Source organism: Coturnix japonica, chromosome 13 (genome assembly GCF_054131305.1).
Source record: "Coturnix japonica strain WE chromosome 13, WE-NBRP24, whole genome shotgun sequence".
In the NCBI taxonomy this organism is placed as follows: domain Eukaryota; kingdom Metazoa; phylum Chordata; class Aves; order Galliformes; family Phasianidae; genus Coturnix; species Coturnix japonica.
The window spans coordinates 14,415,929-14,437,438 of record NC_140675.1 but is presented as its reverse complement, the minus strand read 5'-3'; the positions used below and the strand labels follow the sequence as shown (position 1 = coordinate 14,437,438).

Genomic DNA, 21,510 nt, shown 5'->3' with positions numbered 1-21,510 from the left:
CCAAGTAAGAAAAGGCAGAGTACCATAAAAGGAAAAATAAATTAAAAAATAATCTACACCAGATTTACAAAATTAAAGTTGGCTGATTACAAATGAAGTACTGAATTCAATTCGAACTACAAAAAGTTCAATGGAAAAATGTTTTATTAAGCTAGATGCAAACGAAAGGGTTAGAGTACCTATAACCTACACACTCAAACTCAGTTTTGGAAGATGCAAGAAGCACTTAAATTCTACTAGGACATGCTTATGTACAAGTTCATAAAGCTGCTTTAGAGGTTTCCTTTACATTGTGACCCTCTGTCCTCAACAGTACAGCTGAGCCTGACAGCCTTCTGGACAGAGCAGCTACTTGCATTTAAAGCATAAAGTTAAAAGGATATAAAACCCTGAACAATAGTTGCTATCATAAATATATTTTCAGTCAAGTTCACTGGATTGCAAACTTTGACTTTTATGTTTATAAACACTTCAAACTTACAATGTTTTGAAGAACTATTACCCAAATCTGTATGAGTCACTGACTAAACTCTGTTTTACTAAAGATGATTCTGACATCGTAGTAATGATGACAGAATTGTTGTAGAAAAAAGTAACACGAAAACACCTGGTTAATTTTACCTATAACTGACCTTGTATACTTTTCATGAAAAGGCTGTCTCCTCAGTAACAGGAAAATTAATCTTACACTCATAACGAATTCACGCGATAGCTAAATGATCACTTTAGGAATTGCTTGTTGTTAAAATAAAGGGCTGCTGAAGAAAAGAAATCCTGCTACAGAGTAAATGTATTCTAAATGACTGATAGGGAATCAAACAAGAAACGCTTAGAAGGTCTTGAATGAGACAACTCCAATCTAAAGCATCCTCATCCAAAGCAAAAACAAAAAGCAGAACTTACACAACTACTGGGAACTGTCATTAGCAATCCATACTTAAATCACCATGAAGCTTCATAGGAATAACCTAACTTCATCATTTTGTTGTCTTTTGTATTTGTGTTGAGCTACAGATTAGCTTACCGAAAAGGTCCATCTGGCTTTTCACCACGGAGAGACAGAGACACTGCTGGAGGGAGATCGGAGACAAGGACAGAAGATGGATTTACTGGTAGTCCAGCTGCAACAGACTGACCAGGTGCCAAGGCAGCAGCAGAGTGAGAAGACAGAGAAGCTAATGGAATCATTAATGGGTCCTGCTGTCTGGAAATTGCTGGCCTCATTAGAGGTTGCAGGTTGCGTGTTATCGTTTGTCTCATTAGTGGTGGTGGCGGTGGAGGTGGTGGTGGTGGCTGCTGCTGTTGCTGCTGAATCTTACGGAGCCTTTTTGTGTAGCCAGTTTCATTTTTGAAGTTGTTCACAGCCTACAGGTGGAAAAACATTTGCAAAGAAGTCGTTAAGAAAATTCAGCAACAAAACAAAAGCTTCCAAGGTGTAAAACTACACGTGGAATCAATTCTGTCAATGTATCTGTATTTAGAATTCTTGACTTCAACATTAACGCTGAAACCCAATGCAAGACAATCATTTTTAAAAAAAACAGTGACCATAGTTCACCAACTGCCACTACAGAGCTGTTGGTCCTCTGTAATAACAGACAGTGTACTTGAGAAGCAGATTTAGCCTTACTCAATGTAGCCTTGCTGAAGGAGACAACAATCAGTATTTTCTTCCACTTTAGCTTTTTAGAAATCATTTTTTTCTTACAGTTTATGTGAAAGTGATCGTATTACCTGGCGTAAGAACTTGTTGGCAATTAGAGCATCTGGAGACACATCTGTTTGATGACATGTTGGGCATGTATGTTCCTCAGATTCCAATAATGCCGTTCTGATACCTGTGAATAATTAGAAAAATAATATAACTTTTAGGCACACTGAGAAAATTCTAATCATTTATAAAATCATGTGCATGATTAATGAGCGTGGTCCTGAATTGAGGGCAGAAAGCTCTAAGTGTTTAATAGAATAAAAAGAAAGAATATTCAGCGAACAACTATACAGTTTCAATACTTAATTGTTGCAACATTTGAAGCTGCAGCAGACTGCATCATGCCATTTCAGCCAGTCCTTCCCATTGCCTATTACAGTGAGCTGTCAACTACCCTCCAAATAACAAATACAACATTGCTAAAAAACATCAGTAAGCTCAGATTCACAAGTTCTCAACCTTCCCTCACTAGAAAAACTTGCATTGAATACCTAACTATCCATTTGTTTCAGATCACAGTAAGTCAAGACTTCTGAACTATAATGTTAACACTGCATAATGAAAGAAAAGGCTGGAGACAAAGTAAATGTATTCAACACCTAGCACTGTAATGATCAGCACAAATAAGTACACTTCTCATACCTATCCTTCTGCAGACAACAAAAGCTTTCTGCTTCCACCCCCCCCCCACCCCCCCACTTGTACCTCTCTAATTAGGCTATACTTCAGTACTAAACAGAGCTGGTAACAAAACCAATTTTCTTAGCTCCTACTTCTCCCATCGGTAGATCATGTTTGATGTTCTGAATTAACAAATTTGGGAGTAATACTTACATTCATCACAGTAACTGTTTCCACAGCAGGGAATAACAACTGCATCTGTCATTATATCTTTACAAATCAGACATAACAACTCATCTGGAATAGGATCATCCTCTTCTGAGGAGGAGGATGGCTCTTCTGGCAAGAAAGGAGGCTTTTCCTTCTTTCCTATAGCATAAGCTTCCCTGGAGGGAGGGAGGGAGATGGGAGGGGAAGGAAAAGAGAAAATAATTTGAATATAGATTAAAATAAAACCAAAAACAACCTAAACTTATCCAAGGTTTTGACTTTATCAGAGGACTTTATTATTAGCCTTGTGATTAAACCTTTTTTCCTACAGCCACAATGCAATCAGAGGGAGTGTCCATCCTCTCTAGAAAATCCTTCCAACTCTTAGCTCAACCAAGACAGAAAAGAAGCCTGGACTAGAAAGATAACTGACAGTTGGAGCTGGAAATCATGTGTAGAGAATTCCACCTCTTCAGTACAAACGTAAACCAAAGTTGTAGGCTCAGGATATACTTAATCTCTGGGAAATTACATTTTCTAAATTAAAAATGTCTGCTTACAGCTTCTACAAAAGCAGATCCAAAACAGAAAAACAGAAGTGTCACCAAACACTTCCAAAACTGGAGTAGAGACAGACACTACTCCCAGAGCACACTAGTATTTCTCACTTCACACCAGCAAGAAAACTTCACTGTTTCACAAGTGAGATCTGATAGACAGAGGGGGAGGAAATCTCAGATCTACAGCTATTTGTTAAACCTTTCAAGAAACAAACCAGAAGCACAAACCAGAAACAAATCAAGCTATCTCAGTAGAACAATTCTGACTGTAAACACTACCACAATGTTCTGCAGAAATATGGGTTCTTAGTTTAACCCAATTCTATAGGGGTGAACAGTAAAACCACCCTATTTTACTATCAATAGTCATCACACTGATTTCAAAATATGACAATGCATCCTTCAATCCAATTACTGATGCTGGAAAACTTGTATGAATTGCCACTCAGGTGTTCACATATGACATTTTGTTTGCTTTATGGTCCATCTGGAAACTCCCATACTTACGCATCAATAGTTGGTATGGCATATTTTCCAGTGTTTGTCAGCATAGCACCCTTTGTATTGGGATCTTTCACCTCCATCATGAAACTCCTGGGAATTCCTGTGCTCTTTTTAATCCTGGGTACCGACTCAAAATTTTTGTCCTGTTAAGAAAAGAAATGCAGACATTTCAACCTAAAAGCCACACTTAAATGACATTTTAAAAATTACTCTAACCAGTGAAAACTTTTAATCCTCTCCTTTTCTCTGATGTGAGGGTTGCATGATTGAAATGTTAATTTTCCTAAGCACAGTAAGAATGTTTCAAAGGTTTGAGTTGTATTCTGAACTTAAAAACATTCATATGCCCTTCTGGCTCCTCAGGGGTTAAATATTCCCCAGTTTACCATTCCAGCAAAGACAGAAATAAGTCCTTGCTTTGAAGGAGTCTATCACAGTGCTCTGAATCAGTCACTGGAGACCAAAATTCTTTATCTGTGTATGAAGGTTCGATTCATGCCTCACAGGTCTATGCTGAGTGACTAATGTTAAATGGTATGAATACTCAACGTACAAATCTTCAGTAGATTGGGTCAACAGAAATATCCACTTGCAACACAAAGTACTAACTGATGGCCATAAAAAACTTGAAGTTCAGGAGAAAACATCCAATTAAACTGGAGTGCATCAAAATACAAACACAGATGCACAGAGAAAGATCTGTGGGGATGTTTAAAGCCTATTACTGTGGAAAATAAGGAAATTTTATGCTTATAATTCCACCTTTACCCTTGAAATTTCAAGGGCTTTGCAATATTGTCTTGCAACTCTGTATTTCACCCCAGGAAAATTGACTCTTAAAATGAACGTTGATATATTTGTGAAGTAACTAAGTTTAAATAAGTAAGCAACTAAATAACGCCAGCAGTTCACCACAACCTTACCCCATTTGTTGGGCAGTTCTTTATATAGTGACCAGGTTTTCCACAACGAAAGCAAGTGTAAGATGGTGGAGGCGGACCCAAGGGTTTCTTCATGTAACTATAGAAGTTTTTTTGGAGGGAAGAAAAAAAAAAAGGTATGCATGTGTATCTCTCTTTAAAGCAAACAACTCTATAATATTTTTCTGCAATCTTCAAAGATTTGACTTTATTGACACTTACTTGATCGGATCATATTCATGGCCAGACTGTGACATCATAGCTTTTATTTTATCTTCTTCGGAAGCATTGGCTTCAGCCAGATTGGCAGTCTGTTTAACAGGTAATTATTTGACACACACATTAGAAACACGTTTAATTCCACACAGCCAAAGACAACACCACTCATCCAATCCTGTAAAGAGCAGCACAACTCTAGCTGAGGTTGCATGAAAACAGCTGCTTATATAAAATATATTTGTCCTGAAGATGTTCTGGGGAGTCCTTACGCCATTACATGATGTTTATGTGCCTGTTAATCTACTTGAAAAGAGCATTCTTGGGCACTCAAAACCTTAGGCTCTGTTTGTACCTTACATAAAGACTTGTGTAACCAATCCAAATTTCTTCAACATAATGTGGACTGAAGCTACGTGTAAAAATAAACAGAAAATCCCCAAACCACCAACTATCTGGTATTTTAAAAATTGATTTTTAGGCTCCAGACTATTTTGGAGAGGATATCCATCATAGATTCAATTCAGAAATATGGATGTCAAGTACCACTTCTTACATTTTGCATCATTAAAAGGACACACAATTTGCTGTTGGGGAAGCTGCTTCTGCTTGCTGAAATGCTGACAGAGAAGCATTAAATAGAATCTAGTTTTTAATAAACGCTCAGTAAGACAAAGGATCTTTTTGGTAGAAATTTGACCACCATGTGCTGTGGAAAGTCCAAACTGCACATCATCCCCAACAAACTACAACAACTTCATACTAAATGCTTTAAATGCAAGCAAAACCTGCAGGGATTTTTTTTTCTCCCCAATTCACTGTATCCTTTTAACATACAAAATGTAACATAAGCCTTACACAGAACTAGATCTTTAAATCATTGAAGCAAGCTGATTTTTAAGGCGGTATTTGTAAAAATGTTTTGTTATACACTAGTCCAGATACAAGCAGGGTCTAAGGGAGTGACTGCAAATTATTTGGACCTTCAAGCACCTATCATTCAGATCAACCACTCATGTTTTTGTTTTTATATGCATTCATTCACAAAAGCAACCAACTAGTTTCAACATTTTATTAAATGGTTGTTTCACATACACAGTTTTTCTCAACATTAACAGGTCGACATCTATGAAATCATTTCCATTAACATTTACAGAAGACTTTTACAAAAGCTTGCCTAATTTGTTTGAACCCAAACGGTTTACAAAACACACCCAAAACCCACAAAACATTAGTAGGAATAGACCAAAATTCAAATATGGCATTTAATACATAGTGAAAATAAAACAGAACTGTTAACACATCGCCTCCATGCTAAGCCAGTCTGCACTGAAGAGATTAGGGTAGGTAACAGTTTGGAGCTGCCTTCTTGTGTTCCTGTACTTTTCTGAAATACTCAGATTTTCATGAGAGCTTAAATGTGTGTACATCACTTGGACACCTTCTCACATTTTAGAATAAAACTTGACATGAGCTTACAGAACCAAGGACATATTTAGGGACAGCACTAATGGAGACCAATTTCTTTAGGTGGCCACATTCCAACTGCTTTTTTGGTGGGGTTTTTTATTTTTTCCCCTTGGCCAGATGGATGGAACTTACTTTTCTGTAGCAGGTAAGGGAAGAATTTACCAGTGGGCAGACTTCTCTCTTGGAAGTTAACTCCAGCATTTACTGTCAGAAGAACAGACTCCAGCTACACTGCATTAGTCCCTGCCTTCTCTGATCTTTGTGATTGTGATGACTAGCAGTTTAATCGGCTGGTACTAAGCCTTTTCAAAGTGCAATTCACTAGTGCTTTCCCAGACAAAGTCACACATTATTGAGCAAAATATGCAAGCAGTTTCATAGCAAAACATGGCATTACAACAGTTTCAGAAGGTCACATCTGCTAATATGCCACACATACACATTGGTATATTCCTATAAACAATTAGGTACATTTACACAACTTACAGTCTGTGTTCAAACAAATTAGATTGTGTTGCCCACTATAGATACTACAACTTATAAAACTGTGCAACATTCAGGAATGGATCTGTATCTGGGAAGACTACAAATTCAAAAATAGCCATGCAATTGTCCATGTGACAGAAACACTCGTTTTTTGGCTGTTGCAAAACCCTCTGGAATGTCCATAACTTACAGCCAATTAAATTCTTCTGTAAAAATTGTGTTAGTTTCCAACGAAAAATTAACGAAACGTATGAAAAACGGTAAACCGCTTCTGAAGTGCTTCTTCTTTGTGTCTTGAAGATGAGTAATACTGCAACATTATGTTGAGGCTGATAAGGTACTCCCCTTCCATCTTCCCAAACTGGGAACTACTCTTTACAGGATAGTATCAAAATTTACACACAGTTTTAAATTAAAATCAATACTTAAAAATCTTAGTAAATATTAAAGATTTCTTCAAATTACAACAGTAACTCAACTATAGATCACAATAGGAGATTTAAAAATACGAAGCAAACGCTTTTTTTTAGTACTTGACAAGAATATATATATACCTTCGTAAGCTGGGCCAGAGAAATAGATGCAGAAGAGTCATCAATCTGTTCACAAAAAATTAAACACATATTCAAGTTCTACAATCAAAACATGGCAACATTTAACCTCTACTGTAGTCAAAGTCTGCACTATATTGCCCGTCTCTTGAAGATGCATTTTCAACTAAACGTATAATTTGTATTTATTCAAAACAAATTCCACACAATTGAGAGCTAAAGGGTATCTATATGGTTAACGAGAAGAAACAAAAACAACCAAATCCAACTGAGATCAACTTATTGTTCATGTGTACCTCAACGAGATACCTTTGTCAAATGTTCCCAAGGGAATAAAAGTCCAGTAGATTGGGAAACTGTCAATTTTCAGTTAAAAGGGATTTTTAAAATAATATTTATATTTATTTGAGGAGGAAACATCATGGGGAAACTTATTTTCACTGTAATTGGTAAATTAATCTCTTAATGTTTCTCCATTTATAAATGCACACGGTTAAGCTTATTTGAACATAGTGGCAGCCTGCAAAAGTAAAGCACAGGCCTATCAGCTCCAAACTATGAACTCTGCTATTTCTAAATGAGAGGGACAAATCAAACCCCACCAAACCCAAATAAAAATAGCAACCCAAAGCATTGGTCATAAAAGCAACCCATCAGCTTTCTGTCTAAAAAACCCGAACAAATAAAACCCTGATTAAATTATTGAAATAAAGGGGCTTACCATGACAGAGTAGTCTATGACAACTGATTTCTACTACTTTAATAGAGCACTTACTATATGAATTAGTTTAGAAAGTATGAAAATTCAATGCTTTCCCTGCTATCATACAAAAATAGCTTCCAAATGCTAAATGCACAAAAGCAAGAAAACACAGCATACAATAAGGTAATAATGAAAAGAGCGTAACAGTATTTTTCACGGTCACAACTACTTTTCTCCCTTCCAGCATACAGGATCAACCTACAGGAATGAGGTCTTAAGGCCACTTAATAATGGTCCACAGAGAACTGAGACTACTGAGAACCAAAGCATAGTTTTCCCACTACTGGAAAGCACCCTTATCTGGCTTTTGAATCACGTCACAAGCAGCAGCAGGCTTACACTAGTAAAGCACTACCAGAAAGACGCTCAAAATTAGACTTAAAACATAGTAAGTTCAGAAGAGTAGAAAAAAATTTCAGCATGTGAACTGAACAGACCTTGAGAGATCTCTGAACTGATCAGAAAAGTGATAAACAACCCTTCCTTGAAAAATAAACCTTATTGCCTAACAGAGAGGAAAGATCCAAGGCAACAACTTGAGCAGATTGTGGGGAAGAAAATACCTATCTGGAGATGAACACTCACACAGGTTTTAGTTAATGACATTTTCTTTTCAGAAAATGCAATTAGGTTAAAAAGGATGTCAGACTGAGCATTGAGAAGCATGACACTCCATGTGCTACTCCATTAAAATTGAAAGAAAGAGAGACCTATGTTGTTTCATGGGAGGCACAACTTGGCCACTATCATTTGGTGGTTTTTCAGGGGCAAATTAAAAGTTAAGGACACTACCAAATGAAGCCTAGAAATGTGATGATACATTGAACAGTCTGGTACTGATAAGGAACAAACAAAATATTCATCGGTTCTTGTACTTCATTGGGAAGGCGCAATACATGGCCTGCAGGCAACAGTTTGATTTCCTAAGGAGGTAACAATACTCCATTCTACCAAAAGCAGCAAGCAGATAATGCAGTGCATTTGCCCAATGGCCATCCTTCCAAAGATCCTGCACTCTTGTCTATTTTTTTTTCCCCCCATTATATTTTGGCTAAACTAATTCCTGCCAGGCCATCCAATGAGTCAAGCAGAAACACCTCCAGGAATGCTGTGCACAGCCTTAAGGTGCTACTGCAGGAGAACTAGGGGGGGGGGGGAAACCTACAGAGTTACCAGTCAGATGCATTAACTCTCAATTCCTACAGAAGACTAAACAAAAGGTAACAGAGAGAAAAGGGGACAGAAAACAGGGAAAAGGCTAATCTTGCTGCTGGAACGCTAGAGCTAAGCTACAGCTGTTGTCTAAAACCTCAAAACTTAGATGAACTGCAAATTCAGCAAGGAAGAATTGCAGCTGTATTTCATGGCCCTAAAATACAGGACAGAACTGTGCATTTCTGCAGCCTCTAAGGATAAACGCCAAACAGTGATTCTGGCAGTTCCTGAAATGCTAATGCTAGAACAAAATAACCTACTGCCTTGATTCAGCTGTATTAACAACGTAACAACACACATTTTGAAGCAGGACAGCTATCATGAAAGAGAAACAATGAAAAAAATATGCTTCAAGCTTTTGTGCATCCTGGGTTGTTTGTTTCTGTATTTACTTCAAATAAAAAGAAAATACTCATTAGACAAAGATCTGAGCTGCCTTTAGAAGCGAATCTCACTGGGCTTCCAACTCTAGAAGCCCCTGACAATGCAGTGATTTTAAAGTAATCTTTTATTTTTATATCTGCATATACATATATATATATACATGCAGGGAGTTTCCACTCTCTCTATGCCCATCCACAGCCCAAACCGGGCGCAGTCAGAGCAAACAAGAGGGAAAGGTTTTTGCTTTGTCTTCCATTTACTTTAATTAGTCCTAACTAACACTAATCCCCCCCCAACACACTCCAGATACCCTTTTTTCTTTTTTTGAGATATCTACGTTAGCTTATGATAAGATGCTACTTAAGAATGCAATACAGACATGCCAGGGAACACACAAGGCTAAAAGAAGGTTAACTTTATTTATGAACATGTGGTTTGTGTTTATACACATGCTAGTAAACAAAAAGAAAAATAACTGTTACCAAGAAATAAAAAGCCATCTGAATTAGATCAAATACTTAAACGTGGTTTACGCAAATGCATTACATTAACTACTAGGGTCACTGGCCCAGTTAAGCTAACTTGAACTCATAATGAGAGGTATTTATGTCACAAAAGGAATTCAAACCAATCAGGGATTGAATTACAGATGTCAGATTCAGACTTAAAGTCTTTTTAGGCCTACATACAAAAAGGTTTTGATCTGAAGTTGATTGTGAACCATTCCGTGAGAACCAGAGGCTGTATTCTTGATAGAACACAGACACTGGGTTTATGGATTTCTATGTTATGTTATCCTAACAACTCAAAGTGATCAGATCCAATGATCCAGGGTTAGTGTAATGCCTCACACCATTCTGGTGAAGAAAAAGCAGTTATACTTAAAGATGAAAAATAAAAACCACCAAACAATAATTTTAATACTGTACGGACTATATTGAAATTCAGAATAATACATAATATTTGACCCAAGTGGCAAATCAATATTTAGGTCATTCCCAATCAAGTATTTCCTTGTGTACTTATCTATATTTTAGCAACAGAGTAACAGTGTGTTTTCAAGCCTGACAAAAAACACTTCCCCTTTTCCAAATGTAAATCCAAAATGGTGGTATACTAAAGAGAGGCTTAACCTTTGGGAAATTAAAGCAGCATCCAACCCTGAGGTCACCCAGATTCAAAAATACACTACGAAGGAAAGTTCAGAAAGCTGACACAGACTTTAGCCACAAACGCACCAGGCTCTATCCTTGTGCTGAAGTTTGTATACCACGTTTTAGACATTTTCACTTAAACTATTCAACTGTTTCATTAGATAAAGTGAAAAGTCCGAATGCAGAGCTTTAGAATACCACTTTGTAGCAATGATATTCAATGATACTCAAATTCAAGTTGATTTTTCAAGACATTCGTGTACTCAGAGGGGCCCAAACAATATCACTTCAATTACAGTTTGAGGAGCAAACACTCAAGTGTTTAAGGACTTGAAAAGGAATTATTTAGCTGCACAGAAACGTCCTCAGAAAATGCACGGGATATGTTGGTTTTGGTATTTGTTTGAACCCCCAGGTCAAAAGTAAGAAACAATACCCAGTTTAACAATAATGGTTTCTCAGTGGTTTTTGATAACATTTTCAAAAACCATTAGGCAAAAAAAGGTATTTAAAAACAAAAACTAAGTGATACAATGTGAAAATGGCAAAAAAATACACTCCAAACATTTTTATTGCAAGGAACAAAAAGCACACAACAACCTATACAAACATACATATCACTAGCTATAGACAGACAGATGTAGAACATGGCACCATGTTCAATTGTGCAAACCTCAAACCTACACGATCTAAAACGATCATACAGTATCTGTACAACAAAAAGTCATACAGGGAATATTCTAGCACGTTCAATATGAAATACAATGCATTACTAGGCACAAATACCAAGATTCACATTAGAACTGTGCAAATGATATCATTACTCAGTTTTTACTACTCTGAATCAAATACATTGTATTTACAACATAGACTATGTTTTGATTGAAAAGATATTAAGTTAATAATTGGAAAATTAATGTAAGACTACATGGTTTATAATTAAGTGCAGTGTGTAGAAAAAGAAAGTGTGAGATTGTGTTTTTACATACTGCTTTTGATGTTCCACTCACTGGTTCAGTTCGACTTCTAGAAGAAGAAATAGAGGTGATCAGAATTTAAGGAAAAGCACTTGTACAAAGAGATTATACAACCTGAGCATTGAAAAATCACATTCTGAAAGTCCAGTGAAATTAGACATTTAAACAAACTCTTCTCCCTCTGTACATTCAGTACAATGAAAAAAAACCACATTTCTACTCTGTTAAATATGATTTTAAGACTTACAGATATATCTGATATATTTACAGATATATAACAACGCAAGCAGAAATCCTCAAGCATTTTGTCTCTGCTATGTAAGCAGCAAAAAAACATGACATCTGTACTATGGCTTTGTGTTCTTCAATAACATTCTAAGCATGAAGCCGGCTTTAGCCAATCTGTATATCCCCAGCGTTACAATGAGTGGGCTGATAGAAAAAGAGAACTTACAGTCCAGATACTCTGAAGTGCAAATATACTCAAGTGAACAAAAAGTAATTTCATAGTCAGTCATCTGACAATAACAAAAATCTCTGCTTTGGAGTCTTTAGAACAGTGTTTGTTTGTGGAAGCCCAAGCACTGTGTTCAGATATCTGCTATATTCAGCTATGAAATTGCCAAAATATTAGAACTTGTTATCTATGCTATATTGACTGAAAATAGTAGTAGAAATGTCACCTGAAAGGAGTTTCTACGATTTTGTGCGATTTAGGAGTCCTGTGACAAAAAAAACGGTCTTAATTGCCAGAATTTGCTTTAAAAATAATCTTGAAAATTCTACAATACTTTAGGAAATATTTCTTATGTTTGACAACTTGCTGAGATTCCACACACTGCTCCTGAATCTGACACACAGCCCCTGACAGAATTCACAAACAGTTCAAACATTGGAACTTGTCCCATAAGCAGCAGCGATTTAAAGGCTGCTGTGGAACTGACATATGCAGGGACAGGCTTGTGTTCCCTGCCACTGCTAGGAAACCACGGGGCTGATACTGCAAACCCCGAAGATGAGGAGGTATATGGAAATACTATAGATTACCATGCAGAAGTTTCTTTATGTGTTTACCTTGAAGAACAAACTCCGTGAAGAATAAAACATTTACAAAGGCCTCTCCGCCATTAGAGCATGTGCTCATAATTCCCAAGACTTAGCCACTCTGCCACTTGTTTCTGCAGAGTTTCCAGGTGAAGGAATAGAAAGCTAATCTACCTGGTTAATTTTCAACATTAAAACAGCAGCACAATTCTTCCTTTATCCCCACATAAATATATTTATTAGATCATTGATACTAGCTGCATCTGTCCACTAGTTTTAGAGCAGCATTATGATACCAGGAGGGGGTGCCATCCAACCAGAGATGGAGGATGCATCAACAAGACAAGGTGATACTTATAGCACTGTGCTATACGGTCCAGAATTACTAGGTAGAGTCTGAAAGGGCTAAAAATAACTATGGCAGTAATATACTGAAGTTCATGTGCAGGGCCACGTAAATTCAACCTTTTTGCTTGCAAATGCTTCATGGGTACCAAGGTACTGTTGCAGCGTTTGGAAAAGACAAACTGTAACTCATCAGTAAACTTTATCTGCTGAGAATCAATGTTAAAAAGATGAGGTAAAACCACAAGTTACTAACAGCTACTGATTGTATTGGAGAGGTATCTTTGAGAAGGCCAGAAAACTGGGTCATTCAAACAATGCTAGCAGCTGACGCAGAACTGGATTCTGTGAATAAATAAATGACAGCAACAATCCCATAGTCTAATTATAATAAATACATGTGATTCTCTGTTCTCCAAGAATACTAAGACGAAAACCTGGAGCACAGATACCAGCTTAATTAAGGTAAAATCAGAAAGCTAAATAGTAACATTTGGCAGCATGCTAACACACTTGCCAAGTTTAAAGTCAGGAAAGCTGTAGCTATTCCTCCATGGTACTCACACAAAAAGCAAGAAACTTAAGGGTATTGTTCTTTTTCACTTGCTTGAGACAATTATTGTCTTAAGGAATCTAATCAGTTATGCATGACATGTCTCACTTGCATGGCTCACCAACTGGTAACCCTTGCTCCATCCTATATTGCTAGCATGCAAAAATACCAGGTTTGGGCCATAAGAATCTTGCATTTTTGTCTTAGTGATGTGGCAAGTAAGGTTTCACACTGAGAAGCAGACTGCTGAGATGGGAATAACATACAAATAGGCATAGTAGTGTAAATTTTGATCTACCACAAAGTCAAATAGAGTAATGTATATAATAAGGAATCTCCTCATGTAGAGGAAACGGGATCTAAAGTCTTTGGTCTCAGAAAATTGGCCCCAAGAACAAAGCCAACAGAACCACCTCAAAAGTCGCTGCTGCTGGCAGGCATAAAAATCCACCCCAATACAAAGATAAAAATAATGGCAGCTTTAAAAATAAATATACAATATGAATGCCTTTAGGAACTCATGCCAATCCAAAAAGTGAAGAAACATCTCACAAAGAATAGAGTGCTTTACGTATACTTACATAACATATGTTTTGCTTGTAGCCTTAACTCCACCAATAGGGATTCTTCTAACAATTACAGATGAATTCTTGGGAATCAGAGCGTTATCATCTGTGTATTCTAAAAAAACACAAACGCAGAAAAAAGGTCATAAGAGCATATATTGACATGCATTCTGATAACACTTCAGAGCACTCTTTTAATGATAGAAAAGCAGAAATATACACATACCATCTGCACTTTTACTGCCTTAAAATAACGGTCTACTCAAAAAAAAACTAAGTTTGATAATCGAACGTAAGCAACAACTTTAAGCTACTCTGGATGCCAACAGCAAAATGGCCTCAAAGGTCACTGAAAGAGTATGTGAGTGCACAGGGTTCATTCCTTCTACAGTAGGTTGCTTTTACTTCTGTTAGGCGACAATATCAATAGGCTTTGGGAGAAAAAACAAACCACTGCAGTCCCACAAGCACAAAACTAATTTTTAAGCCCAGTTATCCTGCTCTGTAATAATAAGACAGAGACTTAACTAAATGTGACAACTCTGAGCTATTGCTTTCAATGCTGAATAAGATTGAAACACCAAAGTCTCTCCATCAGAATGGCTTTTATACTGAACTTCTACAAGCCAACTACGACTATCCTAAAGCACCGTCAGCATCCATTCCCTATAACCCACCCACAGTTTTAAATACAAAAAGCCATTAAGCTTTGCAGAACTAATTGGCAAACCAAAGGCTCTGTGTAACCCATCACGCATACACTCACACTGTGGTTTTGCCCAGTGATCACACACAAAGTAAGACTATTTTATGACTTGCACTCCATTTTTCAGCATGTTACTTGTAGAAAAAGAAGCTTCATTTAGACTGAAACACACCGACCAGAGGGTATCATTTCAACTCTGAAATGAAAGATTTATTCCTATTTCCAGATGATAAATTACTGCTTTGAAAAACTGAAAAATCATCCAGCTGAAACTAATTTCTGAACTTCCCCAAGGGAATTGAGCAGCAGCTTCCTCTGAATTTCAGTCATTTAGAACTGTGCGAGAAAGGACTATTCCTAATGACATCTATGAAAACAGCAGCTTTTCTTTAGTTATATATCCTGAAACCACCCCGTAGAGCTCTAGGAAAATCTAATCATTACGAAGCAAGCTGTCATGAAAGGCCTGCATGCAGTAGGACATCTCAATGGAGAAGTTCAGATTAGGAGCCACTGGATGAAGATTTCAGAGCTCTGGGATAACCAACAGTGGCTCCTCAACAAAGTAGGAACTTCCTATGCTTGTTCCTAATACAAACATTATTAGTTCTATAGACTGCATATTTTTGCACCTCTCCTAGACAGTGAACAAGGGAGCAGCTGACTGATTTGTCCGGACCTCAGCTGAAAGGAACAGAAAGGACTCCTCTCAATGTGCATTACACATACATGGAAATTATCCAGGAAAACCTAGGCTAACGTAAATACAGAAATACAGGCAAAAGAACCGCAGGCAATGAATGTTATGAGGAATTACCTTTGAAGTGCCCCCCCCCCCCCCCCCCCCCCTTTTTTTTCCTTTTTAAAATTTCTAGCTCACAAACAGAAAACTAACACTAAAAAAGTTGAATTTAATACTAAATTAGGACAGCCAAAGCCATTCACAGAAGACACACTTTGGGACCTTCCGCTTTTCCTCTTCAAAAACACACTGCGTTTTGTTTTTAAATACACAATCTGTTTTTCTGTAGTGAAAACTGGCTTCATTTCTGTTCCTATTATAAATCTGTTGAGTCTAAACCATTCTCTCCTGCAGACAATGGCTTTATTCATAAATCATGCAAGCCTGCAGAGGCCAAACCAAATGCATACAAAAGTTGTAAGGGTGAAGAAATCTTCTTTTAGTCATTTGTGACAATTTACTGACCCTTAGAAGAGAAGCACCAACACAGGAGCCCTTGGAATAAGCTGCCCTTACGTGCACACAGATGCTCTGCTTGCTTTCAGTCTGCATGTTAAAAGAGTTCCAGCCATCCAGGAGCAGTGATACAAAAGCAAATTCCAATGTCATCAGTGCTTTCATATTTAAACTGATCAACAGAAGACCAATATCTCCTCGTGAAGCAGACTTTACCTGCATAGGACACTTATGACACATTTGTATTTGGTATTTATTTCATCCCATTTGCTCTGTCACCATAATAGCGTGACAGAGAACTGGGGAAGAGTGACTACCTGCAGCTGAGTGCACAAGTTGAGTTACATCTGCAAAAGGACTTGGAATCTATTGGCTGCAGTATGTTTATTTCTTTTTGATCCTAACTACTTGAATGCATTTTGGTGATTAAATTTTATTAAAAGCGAAGTAAAACAATGCAAAGTACAAACTTAACTTCCTTTAAAAAAGGATGAAAGCTGAAGCTACTCCTCAAATACCTTGAAATGCATTTGTTCAATCTGAATTTAACAGAAGCCAGCTCAGTCTAACAGCTCTCAGATTGAGCTGGCATCTCCAGCACAAGCTTGTTCCCCTATAGCAATATTGCCTAGCAGGGACTTGGCAGCTCCCAGGATCTGCAAAGCAGTGTCACTGCACACCCTGCTTCACCATGTGACTGAACATCTGCAAAAGAGCAGTGACATCATGTTCAACAAGGCCACTTTTCACACTTGACAAGCAGAGCTCTAACAGAAATCCTCCACAAAGCAGGAGGTACATGAATTGTTGATTCCTCAAAAGTCACTTTACTGATGGTGCCAGCCAGTGAGTGGCCACCAGGCTTTAGTCAATCCGACCTGTGATTAAAATGCAGAACTCAGTCTGAAAAACTTGCAAAACCAAAGGAAATGTGGACTACAAATTAAGCAGAAGTGACATAACAGTATAAAAGTTGCTATCTGTTCTACAAGAAAATAATATACTTGATAGGGTCAAGCAAAAGAGACATTTCAAGGACTGTATGGAGGTAGACATCAAAAAATAACTGGTTTAAATGAAAAAACATTCATTTATGTAACCTTCTGCAAAAAAGAGAAGTATAAAATGCTGAAAATCTGATGGTTTTAGTAATTTCTGTTACGCATACTACAAATGAGTGACTCTAAGAAGTTCTTACTGCATTTTATGGTCTGTTTTAATGCACTGGTTTCAGTCTGACAGCACTGCATCTTTCTGAGCACAGCATAGAGAGGAAGTGCTCTTCAATAACATGAGGCTGTGTGCAAAATGACCTTTGCTAGGCTTCGATATCTCACTTATCAGACACTGTGCTATTGGTGGAAGGATCTGTAAAGTAAGAGAGGAAACCAACCACTAACATTCAAAACTGTCTAATCTAAAAGAAAAATAAAATAGGGCAACTCCTGAAGATGCTTTTTTCTCCTTGGCACTTCAAAATACGCTCCCTCATTATCAATTATTTTTTACTCTGTTTTAATCAATACTTACAATTTTTATTTTGGAAAAAGCAAATAAGTTATGTAGCTGGCACTGAAAAATTGCCTTGAAACACTCTGATTAATGGAGTGGGCAGCTATTTCTGGTTTTCAGCATCCACCACAATAGGTATCGATGACCTCACCTGACATACTATTTCTTTAATGAGCCAGTTCACCTGTCACATAGTTCACAGACCTTTCATTTGCATCATTACTGTGAAGTGCTGTGCTTCATAAGAGCACTTATGTGATCCTGAATAGATGAGTCAGAGTCTAACATATAACCATCGATCTGAGCACACAGGCTGCCCAAAGCCTCAGCGTTCAGTTGGCTCCACTTGTGTCACTGAGGAGAAAGTGAAAGCAATGCTGGAGACACTGTGAAGATGGATCAGGCTGAGCTTGCCCACAGCATCTGCCAAAGGGATATTAATCCAGCTGACACCCACGAAGAGGATGGATCTCAGACCTGCTGGTGCCAGTTAAAGCATCTGACACAGACAAGCACCGCATCTGAGCTCCACACCAGACCTTGACTAGGTACATAACTTACCCTCCTCCCAGGGCAACGGGGAACTCCACATCCTTTCTGACAGCTCTATGTACCAGTATTGCATAGCAACCCAAGGGTTGTACTGAGGTATAACTAAAGCATTAGCACTGCAGCATAAAATCGTACAGTGAACGACAAGGCTTAAAAGTTGCTTAAATGTCTCACCTTTAGTGCTGTGTTTGCAAACTGCTGAAGACACCCCAGCACACAGACATCAGCTGTGAGCTCATGTGATTTCAGAGTGAACATGAGTTTGAAGGCACCACAATGGGCACCAGAAAAGCTGCTAAGGACAAACTACAGCACTGAACTCATACAAAATCCCAGTTCCAAGATTTTAAGATACCACTCCTCCTGAAAACTATTCATCCCACCACGAGCAGCTCACTCACTTCTAGCTTGTAACTCATTGTAATGTATTTATATATATTAGCAGTATAGCACATTCTCTTAAGTGCTTTTGATTCAGAAGGTTTTAGGGCAGGAAAGAGCATCCAAAAGAATCAGATCCAGCAGGCCAGCATCAGTCAAGTTTCACTTTATTCTTTCCAGCATCACATCAACATCTGTCAGAACCCCCCACAAATACATGAAATCACAAGAAACGAACACTCTGTGTCCATATACAAGAACTCAAGACATCCAATCCAAGTAAAACATCTTAGTCTGATTTTTCCTTCTTCTTTTGATAGTGTATTCAAACACCTCAATCTGATTAATACAAAACTCAAGGGTATGTATAAACTAAAATAACTGGCACCTGGCCTTGCCCTGAAACCCTCAGTTATTTATTTCAAGTGGAAGTTAGTCCTACAAAACTTCAGTAGGCATCCATACCACTAATACATCAAGTCTGCAAGTTACCCTTATTCTCATAGTGACCTAAAAGCAATGCAGGGGGCCAGAAGACAATCCTGTTGCCCTTAAACAAGGGCCTTACTCTTTGAAGAGATACTCCACCTTTAGACAACACCACTCTTAACAACCTACTGAGGCAGATACTTTTTCTCCACAGGATTCTGATACGTATTAAGAATACGAGTAACACTTTATGGGATGCACACTTATATGTGCATAAATTAGTGTTGTTTTCCTTTAGCATTTTGCTTTCTGCTCCTCACCTGCTGTGATGAGATTCTGTTAGAAACAAGAAAACCTCTAAACAAGCCAAACAAACCAAATCAAATCAAAGCTTTTTGTTCTGGTAATAATGGGTCTGCATCACAGTTTGTTACCATCTAACACTGAGGTATGAAGGCTGTGTTTTAAACTGACCTGGCTGTTACAACACAGTATCAGCTGTTCACTCAGGCTGCAAGTTCTGTGAAGCCAGTAAGTGCACACAGAATTCACAGATCATTCCTGAGTAAAGTCCTTAAAATGAAACATTTCCAAAAGCATCTCACCATTTTACTCAGTTCCAATACAAAAGTTGAGGGGTTTTGTAACACGTGCATCTACCTACACATGTGATACAATGGCATCTCTCAGCAGCTTCCTGGTGTTATGCTCGTTAAGTCCCTTTATCAACATCCTGAAAATAGTTTCTTAGTATCTGTAGAGAATCAGCTTTAAGCCCACTCACCTGAAATGCTACGGTTGAAGTTACAGTTACTGGCATACAAATTATATTGCTTGAATTTTAATGTGAAACAAAAAACACACATTAATAAAGGAAAAACGTAAGAGTGTCCCAGAACCACAAGGCAAACAGAAAAGCTCACTGCTTCATAAAAACACTTCAAAATACATTTTATTTCTGAGAAACGACATCCCAAAGTCCTTAATCGCATCCAAACACATCAGGATGGCACAGCACCACCACAAACTGTAGTACCACCCCAAGCAATAAAGACCCATTATCATCACTGATAATTCCATATTGGAATTAGAAGAATTGATGTTATTTTCAAGTACATTCCTTCTCAAACTCCCCACGAGCCCTCTGCCATTAGATGCAGCACTTCCCTGCCATAGTTACTATGTAATAATGCAAAAGAGGGACAAAAGTTGCTCTAACAGGAAATTTCAAAGTATAATTTACATGTAGAGAACAAAATGGCTTTTAAGGCTTTGCAAAGACGATAGATCAGATAACTTGTGACCGAGGAGCGGTTTCTGGACACAAAAACAGCTTTCCAATGCAGTAAATGAAGTTATCAAACCTACTTTAATTCTTTAGATAAGTTAGACAGCTGTTTTACGTTTACCTCTCACAGCTTTCTCCATCAGATTTCACATAAATCTAGCAAGTTCGTTGTAACAAGTTAACCTCCCATCTTTCCTTATTTTAATCACAATTCCAGGCAACCGGTAACCACGTATCGGCCTCACGTTCTTCTTCATGTAGCTCTGAATTTACAACTCGGCCCTGCCGGCTCTATAAGCACGGCTCCCTATGGCCCGAGCACACGGCACCGCCTGCACCCAACCCCCGCTCGGCCCGGCCCGGAGCCGCCCGCCCCCCAACGCACCTTCTTTGGTCTGGGCGTTAGTGATCTGCAGGTCGCAGTCGGCCGCTTTCAGCTTCTCTCGAGCCATGATCTGGCGCTTGAGGTCGCACAGGGAGATGTGAAGGCCGTCAAAGGTGACGGTGTCATAGTTCAGCTTAGAAGAGAACTTGTAATGGACGCACGACATGGTGCTGCCGGGCGGCGGCGATGCCTGCGCTCCAGGTCAGGCCGCACCGAGCTCCGGGCGGGCGGCGGCGCCGAGTTGAGGCGGGCGGCGCTCAGAGGCCGCAGCGCAGCGCCATGGCCGGGCCGCGCGGCCTAGGCACGCTCCGCTCGGGGAGGCCTCAGGGCTCCATGGCGGCGGCGGTAGGCCCCGCTCCCCGCGTCCACGACGACTCCGGTTCTCGACGACCGAGCTAGGCCTCGGCAGCACGGCGGCCCACCCGGCTCTTCCTAGCGGAGCGTCCCCGCTGCTGGGCTCCGCTCGGCCCCGCTCCTCGTCCTCTCGCGCCGTTCCCAGGCCCACACTCTGCCTATGGCGGATCCAGCGCCCCCGCCTCAGCGTTTCTCCGAGGGGTTTCCCAGCCGCCAACCGCACGGGGCACCGCACTGCGGCTGCGCAACGGCACGTCACGCCCAGCGCTCACGTGACGCGGCGCATTATGACAAAGGAACCGCTGCCCCGGGTCACGTGGCTGGAGGTGGCTCCGCCCCCTTTTTGCATGTGGGCGGGGCGCCCCCTAGCGGTACAACGCCGCCACGAGCGGTACAACGCCCCCAGCCGTTACCGGCGCGACGCGTTATACACCGCGTGGATGAGCGGGGCCGCC

General features: G+C 39.1%; 1 protein-coding gene across 13 annotated transcripts in view; it reads right to left on the bottom strand.

The window, feature by feature from the left end:
• The window catches only part of RBBP6 (RB binding protein 6, ubiquitin ligase), a 30,467-nt gene extending 9,204 nt beyond the window's left edge, over window positions 1-21,263 (bottom strand). For 5 of the 13 annotated variants that reach the window (XM_085514098.1, XM_085514105.1, XM_085514110.1 and 2 more), the window contains exons 1-11: window positions 20,702-21,263; window positions 14,266-14,365; window positions 12,426-12,464; window positions 11,755-11,791; window positions 7,253-7,297; window positions 4,749-4,837; window positions 4,530-4,626; window positions 3,610-3,749; window positions 2,546-2,718; window positions 1,735-1,838; window positions 1,025-1,365 (exon numbers count right to left, since the gene is read on the bottom strand). In XM_085514098.1, coding sequence (XP_085370224.1) covers window positions 1,025-1,365; window positions 1,735-1,838; window positions 2,546-2,718; window positions 3,610-3,749; window positions 4,530-4,626; window positions 4,749-4,837; window positions 7,253-7,297; window positions 11,755-11,791; window positions 12,426-12,464; window positions 14,266-14,365; window positions 20,702-20,867 — 1,331 coding nt within the window. In that variant the 5' untranslated portion in view covers window positions 20,868-21,263. Of the gene's footprint in view, window positions 1-1,024; window positions 1,366-1,734; window positions 1,839-2,545; window positions 2,719-3,609; window positions 3,750-4,529; window positions 4,627-4,748; window positions 4,838-7,252; window positions 7,298-11,754; window positions 11,792-12,425; window positions 12,465-14,265; window positions 14,366-20,437; window positions 20,593-20,701 lie in introns of those variants that run through there. The other 8 variants (XM_085514100.1, XM_085514106.1, XM_085514102.1 and 5 more) reach the window with 5 other exon arrangements.
• Window positions 21,264-21,510: the final 247 nt, after the last annotated feature.